Below are 21,769 nucleotides of genomic sequence, written 5' to 3'. Positions count from 1 at the left end.
AGTAGCTCTGGGACTTTAAATAAATTACTTTACTTTTCTAAGCTTTCCTTTTCTCTCTAAAAGTGCTCATACTGAGGTTGTTGCAAAGACTATATAAGCTGTATGCATAAGGCACTTAAAATAGTATTTGGCTCATAGTCAGCACTGAATAAGGCTTAGCTGTTATTATGGCAAAAGTATTGGATATATATCAGATATGTACTGACTGGTAATAGAATAGATATTATAGTAAGCCTCTACTCCACTTCTGCTCCATCATACTTTTCTTATTTTTAATTTTGGAGAATTTTATGACCAGAGTGATTGATGCTTCTGTTTTGTTCCTTTGTTTTGGGGTAGGTGGAAACATAACATGTTCAGCATGTACAGAGAGGAGGTGGGCAAAAAAGATATAAAAGAGCTACTTCTCGGGTTTTGGTTTGAACTTTCTCTCCTTATACCCTCAAATCTTATTCTTTTATTTTCCTGTTATTTATTTTCCAGATTGAATGCATTTATGGAAAAAGGAAAATTGAATAGTAAGACGATAGCAGAATATTGTAATACGGCAATGGATTCCTCAGTGGAAAACGACATGTATGTAAACAAAGTGTGGGTTCAGTGTGAGAATGAAAGTTGTTTGAAATGGAGATTGTTGTCAAGTGAAGATGCATCCAAAGTTGATCACAGTGAATCATGGTATTGCTTCATGAACACTGATTTAAGGTACAATAAGTGCTCTGTTTCTGAAGAAGACTTTCCTGAAGAGTCTCAGCTTCATCAAAGTGGATTTAAGATCGTCTATTCACAGCTCCCTCTTGGAAGCCTGGTTTTGGTAAAATTACAGAATTGGCCAAGGTAAGATTTTTGTTGCTGTTTTGTAGTAAACTATTGAGGTATAGTCTTGCTAAGTTTATTAACTTTCAAAACTTTTCAAAGAATCAACTTCTTACCTATTGTTATCTAACTTCTTATTATTTTTTGATTTCATTGTTATTCTTTCTCTGACTTCTTTGGGTTTAATTCTTCTTTTTCTAGTTTCTTAAACTGGAAACTTAGATAACTGACTTATATCTGTTTCCCACCTTATATGTGCAATTAAAGCTATAAATTTATCTTATTAAGTACTACTTAAGTTATATCTCACAAATTTTAATATGTTGTATTTTATCACTATTCCGTTTGTGATTTCTTCTTTGAAATGAGTTATTAGAAGTGTGTTTTTAAATTATAAAATATGCAGGATTCTAAAAATGTCTTATTTTTATTGATTCCTAATTTAACTGTTGTAGTCTATTTCATTGAATCTTGATTTATGGCACAGCATGACCTATCCTGAAAAAAATTTATATTCTTAACTGTTGCCTAGATGCCTAAAAGATTTTTTTCTTTTTCTTTAGATATTTGTATATTTACTGCTGTATGGCTCAGGTTTTCCTTTTCTGAGTTTGTTTCCCAAGTATGCAATGTGCATTTTCAGTGTATGGTATCAAATCTTTTTATTTCAATAATTTTTAAAAAAATTTTAAGCAGTTTATTCAGTTGTATTGCTTTGATTTTATTTTGGGAGTTCTGTAGTACTGATAGTGAATCTTCTTTGGTTAGATTTGGTATTACTTTTTTCTTCCACTGTTACCATCTTTTCATTTTTTTAATTTAAATATTTTTCCCTTTCCATCTTTTATTTTTTTGAAGGAGTCACAAATTGAACTTATTTTTTCTGTGTTATTTCTAATTTAGTCTTTACTGAGAACTTTATAATTTCTTTCATGAGTTTTGCTGCCTATCTTTTTATTTTTTTTAACTTTTAAATTTTTTTAAACATCTTTACTGGAGTATACTTGCTTTACAATGTTGTGTTAGTTTCTGCTATATAACAAAGTAAATCAGCTCTATGTATACATATATCCCCATATGTGCTCCCTCTCGTGTCTCTCTCCCACCCTCCATATCCCACCCCTCTAGGTCATCCCAAAGTATCAACTTGATCTCCCTTTGCTATGCAGCAGCTTTCCACTAGCTATCTATTTTACATTTGGTAGTGTATATATGTCAGTGCCACTCTCTCACTTCTTCTTAGCTTACCCTTCCTCTTCCCCATGTCTTCAAGTCCATTCTCTATGTCTGCATGTTTATTCCTGTCCTGCCCTTAGATTGTTCAGAACCACTTTTTTTTTTTAGATTCCATATATATGTGTTAGCATGTGATATTGTTTTTCTCTTTCTGACTTACTTCACTCTGTATGACAGGCTCTAGATCCATCCACCTCATTACAGATAACTCAATTTTGTTTCTTTTTATGGCTGAGTAATATTCCATTGTATATATGTGCCACATCTTCTTTATCTGTCAGTAGACACTTAGGTTGCTTCCATGTCTTGCCTATTGTGAATAGTGCTGCAGTGAACATCGTAGTATATGACTCTTCTTGAATTATGGTTTCCTCAGGGTATATGCCCAGTAGTGGGATTGCTGGGTCGTATGGTACTTCTATTTTTAGTTTTTTAAGGAACCTCCATACTGTTCACCATAGTGGCTGGATCAATTTACATTCCTACCAACAGTGCAAGAGGGTTCTCATTTCTCCACACCATCTCCAGCATTTCTTGTTTGTAGATTTTCTGATGATGCCCTTTCTAACTGGTGTGAGGTGATACCTCATTGTAGTTTTGATTTGCATTTCTCTAATAATTAGTGATGTTGAGCAGCTTTTCATGTGCTTCTCAGTGATCTATATGTCTTCTTCAGAGAAATGTCTGTTTAGGTTTTCTGCCCATTTTTATATTGGATTGTTTGTTTTTTTGATATTGAGCTGGATGAGCTGCTTGTAAATTTTGCACATTAATCCTTTGTCAGTTGCTTTGTTTGCAAATATTTTCTCCCATTCTGAGGGTTGTCTTTTCGTCTTGTTTATGGTTTTCTTTGCTGTGCAAAAGATTTTAAGTCCCATAAGGTCCCATTTGTTTATTTTTGTTTTTATTTCCATTTCTTTAGGAGGTGGGTCAAAACGGATGTTGCTGTGGTTTATGTCGAAGTGTGTTCTTCCTATGTTTTTCTCTAAGAGTTTTGTAGTGTCTAGTCTTACTTTTACGTCTTTAATCCATTTAGAGTTTATTTTTGTGTATGGTGTTAGGGAGTGTTCTGTTTTCATTCTTTTACATGTAACTGTCCAGTTTTATCAGCACCACTTATTGAAAGCACTGTCTTTTCTCCATTGTATATTCTTGCCTCCTTTCTCAAACATAAGGTGACCATATGTGCATGGTTTTATCTCTGGGCTTTCTATCCTGTTCCATTGATCTATATTTCTGTTTTTGTGCCAGTACCATACTGTCTTGATTACTGTAGCTTTGTAGTATAGTCTGAAGTTACGATGTCTGATTCCTCAAGCTCCGTTTTTCTTTCTCAAGATTGATTTGGCTATTTGGGGTTTTTTCTCTTTCCATATAAATTGTGAAATTTTCTGTTCTAGTTCTGTGAAAAATGCCATTGGTAGTTTGATAGGAATTGCATTGAATCTGTAGATTACTTTGGGTAGTAGAGTCATTTTCACAATATTGATTCTTCCGATCCAAGAACATAGTATATCTCTGCATCTGTTTGTATCATCTTTAATTTCTTAAATTATATATATGCATTATAATTTTTTGCATATAGGAGCTTTGTCTCCTTAGGTAGGTTTTTTCCTAGGTATTTTACTCTTTTTATTACAGTGGTAAAAAGGAGTGTTTCCGTAATTTCTCTTTCAGATTTTTCATCATTAGTGTACAGGAATGCAAGAGATTTCTGTGCATCAATTTGTATCCTCCTACTTTACCAGATTCATTGATTAGCTCTAGTAGTTTTCTGGTAGCATCTTTAGGATTCTCTATGCATAGTACCATGTCATCTGCACACAGTGACAGCTTTACTTCTTCTTTTCCATTTTGGATTCCTTTTATTTCTTTTTCTTCTCTGATTGCTGTGGCTAAAACTTCCAAAACTATGTTGAATAATAGTGGTGAGAGTGGGCAACCTTGTATTGTTCCTTATCTTAGTGGATATGGTTTTAGTTTTTCACTATTGAGAATAATGTTGGCTGTGGGTTTGTCATATATGGCCTTTATTAGGTTGAGGTAAGTCCCCTGTATTCCTACTTTCTAGAGGGTTTTTATCATAAATAGGTGTAAGCTTTTGTTGAAAGCTTTTTCAGAATCTATTGAGCATTTCATATGGTTTTTGTTCTTCAGTTTGTTAATATGGTGTGTCACATTGATTTGCGTATATTGAAGAATCCTTGCATTCCTGGGATAAACCCCACTTGATCATATTGTATGATCCTTTTAATGTGCTGTTGGAACCTGTTTGCTAGTATTTTGTTGAGAATTTTTGCATCTGTGTTTATTAGTGATATTGGCCAGTAGTTTTCTTTTTTTTGACATCTTTGTCTGCTTTTCGTATCAGGGTGATGGTGGCCTCGTACAATGAGTTTGGGACTGTTCCTCCCTCTGCTATGTTTTGGAAGAGTTTGAGAAGGATAGGTATTAGCTCTTCTCTAAATGTTTGATAGATTTCGCCTGGGAAGCCATCTGGTCCTGGGCTTTGGTTTGTTGGAATATTTTTAATCACAGTCTCAATTTTAGTGCTTTTGATTGGTCTGTTTATATTTTCTGTTTCTTCCTGGTTCAGTCTCAGAAGGTTGTGCTTTTCTAAGAATTTGTCCGTTTCTTCCTGGTTGTCTATTTTTTTGGCATATTGTTCCTTGTAGTAGTCTCTTATGATCCTTTGTATTTCTGCAGCGTCAGTTGTTACTTCTCCTTTTTCATTTCTAATTCTGTTGATTTCAGTTTTCTCCCTTTTATTCTTGATGAGTCTGGCTAATGGTTTATCAATTTTGTTTATCTTCTCAAAGAACCAGCTTTTAGTTTTATTGATCTTTGCTATTGTTTCCTTCATTTCTTTTTCATTTATTTCTGATCTGATCTTTATGATTTTTCTCCTGCTAACTTTGGGTGTTTTTTGTTCTTTTATCTCTAATTGCTTTAGGTGTAAAGTTAGGTAGTTTATTTGAGATGTTTCTTGTTTCTTGAGGTAGAATTGTACTGCTATAAACTTCCCTCTTAGAACTGCTTTTGCTGCATCCCATAGGTTTTAGATCGTTGTTTTTTCATTGTTATTTGTTTCTGGGTATTTTTTGCTTTCCTCTTTGATTTCTTCAGTCATCTCTTGTTATTTAATAGCATATTGTTTAGCTTCCATGTGTTTGTATGTTTTAGATTTTTTTTTCTGTAACTGATTTCTAGTCTCATAGCGTTTTGGTCAAAAATATACTTGATACAATTTCAATTTTCTTAAATTTACCAAGGCTTGATTTGTGGCCCAAGGTATGATCTATCCTGAAGAGTGTTCCATGAGCACTTGAGGAGAAAGATTATTTTGTTGTTTTGGATGGAATGTCTTACAAATATCAGTTAAGTCCATCTTGTTTAATGTGTCACTTAAAGCTTGTTTCCTTACTTATTTTCCTTATTTATTCCTTATTTTCATTTTGGGTGATCTGTCCATTGGTGAAAGTGGGGTGTTAAAGTCCCCTACTATGCTTGTGTTACTGTCGATTTCCCCTTTTATGGCTATTAGCATTTGCCTTATATATTGAGGTGCTCCTCTTTTGGGTTCATAAATATTTACACTTGTTATATCTTCTTGGATTGAACCCTTGATCATTAGGTAGTATCCTTCTTTGTGTCTTATAATAGTCTTTATTTTAAAGTCTGTTTTTTTCTGATATGAGAGTTGCTCCTCCAGCTTTCATTTGATTTCCATTTGCGTGGAATATCTTTTTCCATCCTCTCACTTTCAGTGTATGTGTCCCTAGGTCTGAAGTGTCTCTCTTGTAGACAGCATATATACGGGTCTTTTTTTTTGTATCCATTCAGCCAGTCTGTTCCTTTTGGTTGGAGCATTTCATCTATTTACATTTAAGGTAATTATCAATATGCATATTCCTATTACCATTTTCTTAATAGTTTTGGGCTTGTTATTGTAGGTGTATTCCTTCTCTTTTCTTTCCTGCCTAGAGAAGTTCCTTTAGCATTTGTTGTAAAGGCAGTTTGGTGGTGCTGAATTCTCTTAGCTTTTGCTTGTCTGTATAGGTTTTAACTTCTCCGTCGAATCTGAATGACATCCGTGCTGAGTAGAACAATCTTGGTTGTAGGTTTTTCCCTTTCATCACTTTAGATATGTGATGCCACTCCCTTCTCGCTTGCAGAGTTTCTGCTGAAAGATCAGCTGTTAACCTTATGGCGATTCCCTTGTATGTTATTTGTGGCTTTTCCCTTGCTGCTTTTAATATTTTTTCTTTGTATTTTAATTTTGATGGTTTGATTAATATGTGTCTTGGCATGTTTCTCCTTGGATTTATCCTGTATGGGACTCTCTGCACTTCCTGAACTTTATATTCTTGCCGAAACTAGGGAAGTTTTCAACGATAATCTCTTCAAATATTTTCTCAGCCCCTTTCTTTTTTCTTCTTCTTCCTGGACCCCTATAATTTGAATGTTGATCCGTTTAATGTTGTCCCAGAGGTCTCTGAGACTGTCCTCAATTCTTCTCATTCTTTTTTCTTTAGCCTGCTCTACAGTAGTTATTTCCACTATTTTATCTTCCAGGTCACTTATCAGTTATGCTGCTATTGATGCCTTGTAGAGAATTTTTAATTTCATTTATTGTGTTGTTCATCATTGTTTATTTGCTCTTTAGTGCTTCTAGGTCGTTTTTAAACGTTTCATATATTTCCTCCATTCTATTTCCAAGATTTTGGATCATCTTTACTATCATTACTCTGAATTCTTTTTCATGTAGCTATTTCCTTTCCATTTCTTTGGTTTGGTGGGATTTTACTTTGCTCCTTCATCTGCTGCATATTTCTCTGTCTTCTCATCTTGCTTAACTTACTGTGTTTGGCGTCTCCTTTTCGCAGCCTGCCAGTTCACATTTCCCGTTGTTTTTGGTGTCTGCCCCCAGTGGGTAAAGTTGGTTCCGTGGGTTGTGTAGGCTTCCTGGTTGAGGGAACTGGTGCCTATGTTCTGGTGGATGAGGCTGGATCTTGTCTTTCTGGAGGGCAGGATCACGTCCGATTGTGTGTTTTGAGGTGTCTGTGGACTTAGTATGATTTTAGGCAGCCTCTCTGCTAACGAGTAGGGTTGTGTTCCTGTCTTGTTAGTTGTTTGGCACAGGCCATCCAGCACTGGATCTTGCTGGTCGTTGAATGGAGCTGGGTCTTAGCATTGAGACGGAGATCTCTGGGAGAGCTCTCGCCAATTGATATTACATGGAGCCAGGGTGTCTCCAGTGGTCCAATGTATTGAACTCGGCTTTCCCACCTCAGAGGCTCAGTACTGACACCCAGCTGGAGCACCAAAACCCTGTCAGCCACATGGCTCAGAAGAAAAGGGAGAAAAAAAAAGAAAGAAAAAAGTAAAGTAAAATACAAGAAATAAGTTATTAAAATAAAAAATAAAAAGAATATTATTAAAATAAAATCATAAAAAGGTAATAAATAAAAAAGAGGAGAGCAACCAAAGCAATAAACAAATCCACCAATGGTAACAAATGCTAAAAACTATACTAAGATATACATAAATTTCAGAAACTTATCACTCGCATACAGCAAACCGCAAGTCTACAGTTGTTCCCAACGTCCGCAGCCTCAATTGTCGGATGATTTTTTTTGTCTATTCAGGTATTCCACAGATGCAGGGTTCATCAAGTTGATTTTGGAGATTTAATCCGCTGCTCCTGTGACTGCATGGAGAAATTTCTCTTTCTTTTCTTTGTTCGCACAGCTTCTGGGGTTCAGCTTTGGATTTGGCCCTGCCTCTGTGTGTAGGTCGCCCTCTGGCATCTGTTCTTCACCCAGATAGGATGGGGTTAGAGGAGTGGCTGTTTAAGGGGCACTGGCTCACTCAGGCCAAGGGGAGGGAGGGTAGGGAATGCGGAGTGAGCCTGCAGAGGCTGGGGTAATGTTGCAACAGCCTGAGGAGTGCCATGTGTTCCCCTGGGGAAGCTGTCCCTGGATCACAGGACCCTGGCAGTGGTGGGCTGCACATGCTTCTGGGAGGGGAGGTGTGGATAGTGACCTGTGCTTGCACACAGGTTTCTTGGTGGCTGCAGCAGCAGTGTTAGCATTTCATTCCCGTCTCTGTTGTCCGCGCTGATAGCTGCAGCTCACGCCCTTCTCTGAAGCTCGTTTAGGCAGTGTTCTGTATCTCCTCTCCTCACGCACCCCAAAACAGTAGTCTCTCGCCTCTTAGGAAGGTCCAGACTTTTTCCAGGACTACCTCCTGGCTAGCTGTAGTGCTCTAGCCCCCTTTAGGCTGTGTTCATGCTGCCAACCCCAGTCCTCTCCCTGCGATCTGACTGAAGCCTGAGCCTCAGCTCCCAGCCCCTGCCTGCCCTGGCAGGTGAGCAGAGAAGCCTCTCGGGCTGGTGAGTGCTGGTAGGCACCAATCCTCTGTGAGGGAATCTCTCCACTTTGCCCTCTGCACCCCTGTTGCTGCACTCTCCTCTTTGGCTCTGAAGCTTCCCCACCCCCGCCCAGCCCCTGTCTCCGCCAGTGAAGGGGCTTCCTAGTGTATAGAAACTCTTCCTCCTCCTTCACAGCTCCCTCCCAGTGGTGCAGGTCCCGTCCCTTTTATTTTGTCTTTGTTCTTTCTTTTTTCTTTTGCCCTACCCAAGTACGTGGGGACTTTCTTGCCTTTGGGGAGGTCTGAGGTCTTCTGCCAGCATCAGTAGGTGTTCTGTAGGAGTTTTTCCACATGTAGATGTATTTCTGATGTATTTGTGGGGAGGAAGTTGATCTCCACGTCTTACTCCTCTGCCATCTTGAAGGTCCTCTCCCTCCTCTTCCTTTTCTCCCGTCATCTTGTTTTCATTTATATTCAACTATTCTCAATGAAAAATATCAGATGTTTGCTTTCATTTTGAGACTGTTATGGACTCATGTAACACACACACAGAACACACATAAGAGGTCTTCAAGTCACTACCTAGATTTGTGCTCTTGCTCTGTCACTTACTGTTGTGGGCTGAATTGTATTCCCCCAAAGGTCATAATTTAAAACTCTAATCTCAGAATGTGACTGTATTTGGACTAAGGGCCTTTAAAGAGGTGATTAAAGGGGCTTCCCTGGTGGCACAGTGGTTGAGAGTCTGCCTGCCAGTACAGGGGACACGGGTTCATGCCCCTGTCTGCGAAGATCCCACATGCCGCAGAGCGGCTGGGCCAGTGAGCCATGGCTGCTGAGCCTGTATGTCCGGAGCCTGTGCTCCACAACGGGAGAGGCCACAACAGACAGTGAGAGGCCCACCTATGGCAAAAGAAAAAAAAAAAAAAAAAAAACGAGATGATTAAGTTAAAAGAGGACATTAGAGTGAGTCCTAATCCAGTCTGACTGGTGTTCTTATAAGAAGAGAAAATTTGGATACACAGAGAGACACCAGGGGTGCATGTGCACAGAGTAAAGACCATGCAAAGACAGAGCACGAGGGCAGGAGTCTGCTGGCCAGGGAGAGACCTTAAGAGAAACCAGACCTGCTGACCTTGATCTTGGGACTTCTAGCCTTTAAAACTGAGAAAATAAGTTCCTTTTGTTCAAGCCACCCAGTCTGTGGTATTTTCCTATGGCAATCTTAGGAAACCAATACACTTAATATCTTTGCAGAGAGATTCAACCAATACACTTAATATCTACCTCAGAGAAATTTCCACATCTCAGAGAGATTTGGAATGTTACACATCAGCTCTGAGTAACCTTTTGTTACTGAGAGTTTTTCTAAGGATCAAATATGAAATGTTGTAAAAAGATATATATGTTAATTGACTTCTGCGTAATTAGGATGAGCATGAAGAGGAACTAGATGGTTATATATATGAACACTCATTTTTGAAGTTACTTATGAAGGTATTTGTAGTCTCATTCTCATTTTTCATATCTCTAACATTTTGAAAGCAGAGCGTTTGTATTTTCTACTCGAAATTCTGAAGTTTCAGTAACTCTCATTCAAGAAATGGTTTTGAATCTTGTCACTATATCTGAAATATTATGTTAGAAATTTGATTAGGAATTTCTTTTGCAGTTTTGTACTTGTAGCTGAGGGTTAGGATTTGAAATACGAATGAAGCATGTTTTACTCTAGTCCCTAAATTATCTCCAGTCTATGATTAGGACTGTCAAAATGCTGCAGAATACAGCTATAACTACCTTCTTGTTGTTTGGAAAGAGTAGAATGCATTTGGCATGTAGTCACATATATTTCTTTTTATAAACTAAGTACAAATGAGCACAGACTTAAAATACAGATTAAGAAACTCAAATCTGTTGCTGTATTGCTTATTCAGTTCCACAAATACAATAGAAAAATGATAATAATTGCAGTAGTAGAATATAAAGCTGAATTAGCCTACTAAAAGCTGCCAAACATCAGTTCTTAATTAAGAAATGTTATAGACCCTGAAATTTCAAGTGGGAAGACCAGTCAGCTGGCTACAGAGACACTTAACAGTGTAGCATTATCTGGGTCAATTCTTATTAGCCCGTGTCCTTACACGTAGCTTTTGAAGGCACAGAAATTCAATCTTATCAACATCTCAGAGTAATTCTTTCTCAGAAGAGTTCATACTTTCCTGTAAAGCTAAAAAGCTAAAGAGAGACTGATAAAGAGTCAAGAAATGCCTGCTTAATCTTTATATAATAAAAATAAATAATAGTTAAGAGAATATCATTTTCTTTGTCTATGGTCAAGCTCTATGGAAAATCAAATTATAATAGTTATATTTATCACCACATTGTAAGACAGCACACACCTACATACTTATAAAATACTTATGCAGCCTCTTGCCTTTGAGTAGTGCCTATGTGAGCTTGAGGGTGGGGCTGTCTGCATTACTAGGAAGAGAAAAACTATCCCTATAATGTTTAAGAAGTCTTGATTTTTAAAGATTGATCAAATACATTGTATTTAGCTAGAAAGAGCAAAGAAATTAAAAGTAAAAAATAACAGTGCGTCTCTCACTTAGTATAGGAAAATACAGTATCAAGCAGAAACTAGGCATATTTACACAGACATTTTACAATGATTTCTTGTAAGTATGAAAATTAATTTATAGAAAATATATTTGCATTCTAAATACTGTAGTCTAAACAGTTTAGTAATCAAATATGCCTTTAAGTTGACAAACCAATCCAGTGATACTTTTTAGATATAGCATATATATTTATAAATTGAGGTTTCTACTAGATCCTTTCAGTATTATAAAATAGTATTTGATTACTTCTCATTTGCATACTTTTGCCTATGTATTTATATATGTGTGGATGAGAAATTTCCTCTTCCCAACGGTCCCTGCAGTTAGGTATATAGCAAAGAGATTTCTTGGAAAGTATGACATTAAGTTAGTGATGATTCCAACTCATCCATTTTGTTTCCCACAGATTAAGAATGAGGCCCAAGTAAATCTGCTACCCTCTTAAACATCCAGACCACAGTTTGAAAATGAAAGATATATATTTCTTCTCATTCAGTATAAATACATGCAGCTGTTATCATGCTTAAGCTTCAACTTATTGAAGGCAGTAGCCAACTCATTAAAGATCATTTCTGCTGGATAAGGAATGTGTAAGACATCAGTTTCTTTGTAATGTATTTTCACTTTCCCTTGAAGTTTCTTGTCTGCCAAAATTTCCATTTCTTCTTGCAAGTGGATTTCAACACCTGATGTCTATTTGACCTTGTTGTGTTTGTACATTTTACCTTCCACCACCCACAGGTTCTGAGATTGACCATACACTTTCCTTGTAATTCTGAAACCCTTCCATTGGGTGGCCTATTCTTACTGTCCCTCTCCACCTTTAAGCCCCCAAACAACACTCAGAATTTCTCCTCAATATGAAAGTGAAAAATCAGGAAGTAGAAATGCACAATGCACTATCATCATTGACAGTTTGGGAACTCAAATTGAGGTCAGAGTGAGGGCAAAAAATGGACATCAACTTCTTTCTTCAATCACAGGAAGTCAGAGACGATGATGGTTGTAGCAGCTAGAGAGAAGTAAGCATGTTTTCTACATGTATTGCCTCTGCTCAGCTTTTCCTGTAGTTTGGTACATTCTGTTTTAGCTGATATGTACAGACTAGGAGTCAGACAATTCCTTTGCACCACCTGAAAGTACCCCAGTTATTTGGACATTTCGTAATACTTTTCATAATTCATCTTTAAATCAGTATGCAATACTTACTGTAATAAAATATGTTTTAAATAATGAACAGAAGCTTTTTTCTTTTTTTGGTATCTAATTCTTTTTAGGATTCATCTCTTTTTGTTTATATTTTATTGAGTAATAATTTAAATTGAATACTCTGGGACCCAATAAGTTCCACTTAAAAAATAGTTGTATCAGAATTTGTGTCAGAAAAGTAGCAGCTCATCTTACACATGATAACTGAAGAATCTTTCTTTCATGTGTTAAATATCAGAAATCCATTTTGTGAGACTGTTTTACACTGATTGGAGTAGGTACTGCTCATAAATTGGTATTGGGTTGACAGTAGTCCTTATTAAAATTGCTGTGAAGTGAAAATCACCTAGTATTAAACATGAGCCCCTGAGCTTTTATAAAGAGTTTAAACAAATATAATGTAACAATCATAGTTTGGTTGTTTTTAAAATAGCTACTGATCATATTGAAGGACCCACTTGTTCCTTGACTTCTGATAAGTTGGGGGTCTCCATTGCAGCTACCACTCATTCTTAGTCATTCTTTTGCCTGTTGAAGTCCCCTTTTGAGTGTGTTCCCTCAGCAATGTAGATTTCCATTGTTTAAAAGATAAACTGCACTCACGTTTAACTCTTAAGCGCAGCCCAGTAAGAGTCACCAAATAGCAATAAGATACCGTGACGTGAGCCTGATAACAACCAGCTGGTCCTCTTCATTTAGGTCCTGAACTTTCACTTGACTTTCCATTATCATTTCCAATTCTTTTTTGGCTTACAGATTGTCTGATTCAATTTTTAATTTCTCTAGCCCTTATTTTCCCATGGTTCTGGGGGCTAAAATTCTGAGGTCAGGGTGTCAGAGGGTTGATTTCTTCTCAGGCCTCTCCTTGGCTTGTAGGTGGGTCTTACTTCTTATGTCTTCTCAGGGTCTTCCCTCTGTGTGTGTCTGGGTCCTAATCTTCTCTTTTTATAAGGAAACTAGTCATGTTGGATTGGGGCTCACCTTTTAACTTAGTTACTTCCTTAAAGACCCCCTCTCCAAATACAGTCACATTCTGAGGTACTGGCGATCAGGACTTCGACATATGAATGTGGGTTGGTGGGATGACATAATTCAGTCCATAATGATGGTGCTTTACAATATTTTAATTTGCCAGAAACCAAAAATGTGTAAAGCACATGTTCGTTTGAACTTTGAAACAGCGCAGTGAGGAACCAGAGTTACAGTGAGGCCTAGTTACCTGCTTGAAGCCTCCATTCTGGTAGAAGGCAGAACTAGAGCCTGGGCCTTCTAATTTGAACTTCTCTACCTTTTTTGCTCTGTGGTACTGCAAACTGAACTTGTTAATTGTACAGGTAATTGAACTTGATAATTTTACAGATAATTATAAATAATAGAACTTGATAATTGTACAGATTTTTGAATGCTTGGGTGTATTAGATATGCATATTTTGGATCTTGATCTATAAAATTCAGTCACATTTCTGCTGTACATTCCCCTAAGATTTATTTTTAGTAAAGAATAAACCTTATTTGCAGTACTGAGGATTTTTAGCCATTTGGTCACTGCCAGTGGAGCAGATGTGGTGGGAGAGGGATAACACAGAATCGCTGACTCTATTTCTACTTTTCTCACAGTTGTTACAAAGTTCAGTGTCAGAACAGCCCAAACTACTTTGGCAGTCCTGGTTCACGAATCGCTAGCTCTCTCCTACCCCATCAGAAGCCCTGTCACTGGGTTAACGTTCTAGTAGTTAATCATTCTGATTGGTGAGAGTTGATTCAATCCTGCCATGAATCTGATGACTCTTTTTTCTCTTATCTTTCCTATTAGCAGTGCCTACATGTCTCTTATAGACCCTAGAAATCATTCTTTTGTCTTATGATTCTTTCTCCTCATATCTTATGAATGTCTTGAGTATGTGACTGTTTCAAAGCTTTTTATATCTACAAAGATACAAATGATTACTTGCATCAATTGAATATCCTACTTTTAAAAGATACAAATATGAATATGTTTAAAATTTGTAAAAAGGTTATTAAAATTCAAAGGGCAAAGTTTGACAGATGATTGTGACAGATATATTAATGTCTACCTTTTTTAAAGCATCAAAATAATAAAAATATTTTCTTTCGAAAGTTGGCCAGGGATACTTTGCCCTGATCCTTTTAAAGGGAAATATGTGACCTATGACCTGGATGGAGATGTTGAACAGTATCACATAGAATTCCTGGGTGATCCCCATTCAAGATCATGGATAGATGCAATGTTTGTTGGACATTATAGTATCACATTAAAGGTAGGTACAGTAACATCAAAACTTTGTTCCTCTTGCACTTGTTTTTAATTATGACCATTTTGTCTCAGATCCTAAAAGAGATATAATTTTTTACTTTTATATTTATATAAACAAAATAGTATGTACTATTTGTTTAAGCTCAAATATTTGTATTTTTAAAGCAGCCTTTTAAAAGGAAGTATGGATATAAAAATAGCCACGAGGTAGTTTTAAGTTTTATTTCTCTAATGGCAATATAGTATAAATCAACTGAGGACTCTCCATAATTGCCTTTTGAAACAGTTTTACAATTCCATCATTTGGTAATTTTTTAATTCTCTTGAGAAGATTCTAAGTTATAGCCCTAGCTCACAGGGAAGATTAATAACGGAATGCAACCAGATTTTTCAAATTTCAAATTTCATTATACTAACTCCTTCAGTATTTTTTTATTCTTTTTAAACTTTAAATCACACACCACAATTAATGAATAGACTCAATTCTTAAGTTGATGAGAGTAAATGAATTGGACCTGTTTTCATGGGTTTGGTTTAATTGTTATAAATTAATTCAATTATCTGTATCTGTAATATTGAAACTTTTCATCTGCAAACCATGCTTTCATTAGAAATCTGATTAAAAAGTAGATGTCAGAAATGTGAATGCCTTTGACTCAATTTGGATGGTTCCTATTTCAGAGTGAGAAGTATATATATATATTCAAATATACATATACATGTATGTACATTTAAGGCATGCCATTTAATCCACAGTATAAGTAAGTCTGGAAATCTGAGGTACTTGCAGATGGACTTCTACTATTTCTCTGGCATAAACAGTACCTTTGTTCCATTCAGCTTGAAAGCAGTTGGAAGGGAAGGCTGCTTCAGTAGAAATATTTTAAGTATGGAATAACATCACATACATTCATTTCATGGTAGTTGTGAGCCAGTCATTTTAGTATGAGGCACCTTCTCTGCTCAGACATTTCGGATGTGTCCCTGGGCACTTCTGATGGCAACCACAGAAGATAGGAAGAAGTGTTCTCCCTTATGTGCCCCTCCCCTTTTTAAAAGATAGGGAAACCTAGCCTCTCATGAGGCAGAAATTAGAATCTTAAATATTTAACAGTGTTATAAAGAGCAGGACGTTCTTAAGAAATTGTATTTAAACATACATAAAAAATCAAAGTGTATTTTTAAGTTGTCTGAAGTAATGTTACTCTCAGGATTTGAGTTCTGTCAGGATAAATTTGAATAGTCTGATTCCATTGAGCATACCGTTAATCCCTGGGACAAGGAAAAAATCTGGTGCAAAACAAAACTAAACTCAAGAATCAGGAGCCATAAGGTTTTAACCTTCTGAAAGCATTAAAACAAACAGAAATTCTTGCAAAGACCAGGAATTCAGGGCTGCTTAAATTAAATAGGCTCCTAAAGCAAGAATGAGAACAGAAAAAGATAAAGCATTTGTTTCACCTCTTCTGTCCCCTACTCCCCCAGCTGGCTGGGTGCTCTGGGTGGATAACTCACTGGGTGACCACAGGCTCTGGGACAGGCTCTCTCCTCTACTGTCATTCATGGTGCCTACCTACAGGCTCGTGTCTCTTACTCTCTTCTTGTTTGTATCTTTTTTTTCACTTTCTTTCTTGGAGCTAATATAATAGGGATGGCTTCTGTGGATCTCTTCATTCAAGGCTGAAATTTTAGTTCCCCTTTACCTCAAATTCAGCTGGCACATGCCCGGCTGCCCTGCTATGCTCCGATTCCCTACTCCCAGCTATCTAAGAATCTCCACTTGCCAGGAAGGAAACTCACAGATGATTAAAGCCTCAATGCCCCAATGAGAAGTCAAGAAACAGAAAGCAAAGAGGTCAACTGACAACCAAGACAGAAAAATGGTCAAAAATGGTACATAATGAGAAATTATTTGAAAATGAATAATATCAAACTATATCCCGTGGAGATGGAGATAGTGTTGACTCCAACATGCAGTTCAATTGCCTAGACGTCCCAGGAATTTAATCTGTTATGGTCCTTTCTGCACTGGAGCTCCTACTTCCTCAAATACTGTCCCTACACTGTACCAGGTTGATCCAGATATTAAATTCACACCCCTGCCCCCATAAAAATGTCACTTACACAAAAATAATGTGTATTAGACAATGTAGACCTTCTTAAAGATTTTTGTAGAAGAGTTGGAGAACAGTTGCACATTGCACCTGTTGTCTGAGCTCCTTTTCTAAAAGTAGACACAGAATGATAGGCATATACAGCTCTCACTGTTTAAGCTGACTATATCTTAACTTCATATATTATTTCAACATTACTTTCTCCTAATTTGTGTAAGCTTAGTTTAACAAATGATTAAATAATATTTCAGAGTTTTCACTGACTGTAGACTATATTTTGCAGTGTGTGTTTTACTGTGGGAGAGAAATAAGCTCTTCTAGAAAGACATTATATGCATTTATGAAAAAAAATATCTTTTAGTTTTAGATTCTGAAAATGTTAAGTCTTCTCTTTTAGTTCATGTTTGTCTAGTTTTTTTTCTATATTTTTTAGTAGTCACTGAAAAATTGATATGTTTATGGGACCAGTGACTTATTAATTTTCTTGTTGACAGCACAACAGAGCTCTGTCACTGTGGATGAATATGTATATGAATATACAGGTGATAAGCTTTTCCCCAGTAAATAAAATTACTCATCAATATATTGGGATATACTTCAGAAAAAAGTTGAAGGCAGTATTTAGATTTTGTATTTGTAATTTATATTAGTTTACTCATACATTTTATTTTTTCATTTACTATAAAATCAGTAATATAGCTGAAATATATAGTAAGATAGCTGAAATTCCCTTCCCCTTTTAAAGAAACCTTGATTCTCTTATGGTGTATATTCAAAATACACGTCACTCTGGTAACTACTTAGAGAAAATAGACGTGAACATGTGCTAGATAGCTATTTAAGAGTTGATGCATGGAGTACAATTGTTTCCCCAGTTAGCACAAATGTTGTTTTTTTTATATTTAGTAGGTACATGTCTGCAGAATCCATTATTTGCAAATTTATTTTTTTGCTTGATAGACTACATGACTTAGTTTAGTATTTCTTAAGCCTGGCTTTGCATTAGAAGGCTTTATAAAGCAATGACAGCAACCAAAACACAGCAATGCCTGGGCTGTACTCTACTGGATCAATTAAATCAGAAGCTCTTGGAGTAGGGCCAGGCCTCAGCATTTCTAAGTCCCTCAAATGCATCTTTGTATCTCAGAGAGAGAGAACCACTGACTAAGTTTTCTCAACTTGAGGCGTCAGACTTTTGTTGGTTTATCTCTACTAGTGCAGTAATGTAACTGTGGTCATGGCTCACTGTTTCACGATGCCTTTCTCCTACTTCTTTGTTAGTCTTTCACTCTGGTTTGCCTGGAGATGATGCTGACTGCCATAGGTTCACATGTCTAACCCAGAAGTAAGAGTTTCCCTGAACACAGCTTTAAAGTCAATCTTGTCATTCAACATTGTACATAATTTATAGATATTGCTGATAAAGCTGATGTATAATTTAAATGTAATATGTATAGCATGTTTTAGTTGATCATCTATCTTATAAGTTATATAGAGTCATTATAATTTTTATTGGACATAAATTATGTACTCCAACCAGTGATCGCTTGGCCTACAATTTTCTAGTTCTTTATACTGCCAAGAAAATGTGAGTAGTTCCCCCCTGATGCTAGGAGGCTCCTGTGGTAAAATTTAGGGTTTTTTTGGTCCATGATGTGAGTGGATTTTTTTGTCTTATATTTTAACAGTCTGCTCACTACTGTATGGAGGATATACCTGTAGATGTGTAAGCATTTCTTTGGGTACCAGATGTCATTTGGGTATTTACCCATTGTATTATGGAGCTGCCTCTATTTTCCAGGGATATGAAAAGGGAGCAATGCTGTATTGCTAAACTTGAGCTCTCCAATTCCTAGAATTCTGCTTCCTAATTGGGGTGGTCATTAATACTGTTCACCAAAATGTTGCAGGTTACTGCCTTCCTGTTGTAAAGTAGAGATGCACATTTGATACTCTTGAGGTGGGGTGAAATCAATGACTTGTGAGTGAGTGATGAATATCTAAGCATATGACTGTGTCCAGTGCAACATCCACCGGAGTTCTCTCTTTCTCTGTGGCTCTGTGACTGATAACTGAAATTTTGGTTTGCTACTCTCTCAGCCCAGATCCCTTGATCACTCTTAGCAAAGGCCCCCACTGCCAACAAATAACAGATCTGCAATGTGAAGAAGATATAGGCCTTGCTTTAAGCCCCTAGGATTATTCTAACAGATACACTAATGATAGTACAGAGGATGTTACAGTTCTTTGTAACCTGTATCTTTAGCAGGACCATTACTGAAGCTTCAGTACTCTTTAGAATACGGCCAAACGACTGAAATCACATTACTCTTAATTTTTCCAGTCTGTAAGTAGAACTAACACAACCTGTAGTAATTTATCAAATAAGTTGATTTCTTTTATGTATTATGATAAACATATGATAGAAATTACCAGCATTGATGATACATTGAATCTAAATTTGGTCCAGTAAATATCCTCCAGCAAAGGGCTCTGATTGTCAGTATGCACTGCAGGGACTCCAATAACTAAACAAGCCTATAAATAGCAATCATGTAATTGAACCCCTGCTACAGGCCAAGGATTGGGTAGATCCTTTTATAATAATATAACACAATAATATATAATATGTATATATAATATAATAAATATAATATTTAGAGTCTCATAGCAGCCCCATGAAGATAGGCATCATCACTATTGACATATGGAAGAAACTGTGATTCAGGCTTCATGTCTAGCCCAAGGTCAATCAGCTGCTAAGTGATGGGGCAATGATTAGAATCAGGATGTCTAACCCCAAGGTCCAATTCTTCTCTTCTATACCTTGCCCATTTACATATACATAAGCAACAGTCTAATTTATTGTTGTATGTTTTTCCACATTGAAATGAGGAACATTTTCACCTTTTAATTCTGATATACATGTTGAATGATGACAGTTTCTGGTAGACTTGTTTTTTATTTACTGCTTGATGTTCCCCTTTGGAGGAGGACTAGTGACAGGGCAGAACTCTTGATGTTTTCAAATTACATTTGCAGTAGTCGTTTGACAAGTGTGTCTGGATTAACATCTATTTGAGCAAGTGTTTTGCTTCTAAGATTTATTAGGATCCAAATTCTAAGAATGTAGTCTATAATAAGGATTAGCAAATTAGCTTATAACTAGATTATCAAGCAACATTTCACTCTTAGAGTAATGAAGTGAAACTGGATACAAATCTATTGAGTCAGCTCTCAGTGGAAAACCACATTTGCCAAAAAAATAGTGTACATATGTATATATGTGTGTGTTTTTGTACCATGTTCCTGCTGGCAAATAATCTGTATAGCTACCAATCTCTCAGTAAATTTTTAATCATACCAATTCCATATTTGGTATAAAATTTGCTATAACTTTGGTATTATTGGATTAAGATTTTTTTGTTTGTTTGCTTGTTTTCTAAGCATCCTTTAGTTTTGGCCTGGAGAAAGTTTAAGGGAATTAGAACATGTTTTTATAACTGTGAACTATTTGTGGATAATCTGCCAAGAAAACTTTTGTAGTAATGTATTAGGAAAAGAGTGAAGTTGTCATAGTGATTTTAAAAGGCAGGCTCTAGAGCCAGGTTCTTTGGGTTTGAAGGTTGGCTGTGCTACTTACTAGACATTTGACCTGAGGTAAGTCATTTACCCGTTACAAATCCCACACACCTCATCTTAAAATGGAGGTTATGATAGTATATGACTCATAGAGTTGTTACAGGTTTAACTGAGATTATACATATAAAGCACTTAGCACAGTGCTTGTCATATAGTAGGCTCTTAATAATAATAGTAATAGTTCATACTGTCATTGGAAGTACAGGAGAAATATATATTTACATTACTTATTTCCTCTTCCTAGAAACCCACATCTACAGGAGAGAGTAAAAAAAAGCAAAAACAAAAAAAAAATAACAATCAGGTGGATAATAATATATTTTCTTTTGACTAAGATTATATGTGAAAAATGACATGATTTTAGTGTTTTTTTAAATCAGCCAATACGTTGCTCCTAGAAATTGAATGGCCATTGCTGCTGTGCTTTTCTAGTTTAGTGTAAGCAGAAGTGCTAAGACGTTTTGAAAGTAGTAGATAGGTTAGAGCCTTCTTAATCTTACTACTTGGTGAATGAATAGTCCCTAATATCAGCAATGCCTCAAGATACTTTAAATTTCTATGATGGAATTTGGAAGAGACTAGGAAATATTATCTTTCAAGTTCTTTGCAACTGAATAAAACCAGTTTTTTTTTCCGTATCTCTCTTTTGTCTTTTCGATTTACTTACATTTGTATATGCTGACTTTGCTGCTCCAAATAAATTCTTGAATTTACCTCTGTCATCTCTCAACTTAATCTCTTATGAATTTAGATATCTGAACTTGTATTGAAGTTAAAAGTCCAAATCCAAATAATATGACCAACTTTACTCAGTTGATAAAGGAAGGAACAGGTGGCTACCTTTCCCATCATCAAATGCATGAAAAATGTATTAAGTCAGCTAGATTTCTCATATTGACTCCTCAGTGGAACAACAATAATCTTTCCTAGAAACATTTAGCCTTATATAGCCTTCTCAACTTCTGGAAGTGCTTATTTTCTGTTAAAGAAACCAGAGTCAGATCATTGTCTTTAAGCCAAAACACAAGGCTCACTAAATTGCCTTCAGGGTCATATCCCTTATGAGTAAACGCTTCCTTATATAATGAGTCTTCTATGTTGAGGTTCTTAAATTAGTAAACAGTTGCAGAGTAACTTTTTGGTATATGCTTCCATTAGGGAACGATGAAGTCCAAAACTCAGAGCCATATAACTGAAAGTGTACAATTGATACATTAACTGTTCTTTTCTTTAATTTCTCCACTTTAAAAAAAATTTCTTCCAGCTAATTACCAGCAACAGTCTGTGATTCAGGCAAAACCCTAAACAATGCAGATTGAACTGACTTTGAAAATAAATTCCAGAATTACCACTTCCTCACCATTTTGTTCAGCTCACAGGATATGAACTGATTGTGTCACATATTTAACCACCCTCTTCTCCTGGCTCTTCCACCTGATTGTATGATTCTATTTTTAAACAGAATCCAAGCATCTGTCTGTAAT

General features: G+C 36.2%; 1 protein-coding gene across 2 annotated transcripts in view; it reads left to right on the top strand.

Moving 5' to 3' along the window:
- ZCWPW2 (zinc finger CW-type and PWWP domain containing 2) overlaps positions 1–21,769 on the top strand; it is a 135,956-nt gene that overhangs the window by 62,048 nt on the left and 52,139 nt on the right. For both annotated transcript variants that reach the window (XM_059077405.2, XM_067005855.1), the window contains 2 exons: positions 484–837; positions 14,374–14,533. In XM_059077405.2, coding sequence (XP_058933388.1) covers positions 497–837; positions 14,374–14,533 — 501 coding nt within the window. In that variant the 5' untranslated portion in view covers positions 484–496. The remainder of the gene's footprint in view (positions 1–483; positions 838–14,373; positions 14,534–21,769) is intronic.

The sequence above is a fragment of the Kogia breviceps genome, chromosome 10, assembly GCF_026419965.1.
Source record: "Kogia breviceps isolate mKogBre1 chromosome 10, mKogBre1 haplotype 1, whole genome shotgun sequence".
NCBI lineage: Eukaryota > Metazoa > Chordata > Mammalia > Artiodactyla > Physeteridae > Kogia > Kogia breviceps.
Note: the sequence above shows the minus strand (reverse complement) of the source record. Positions and strands in the feature narration are given on the sequence as shown.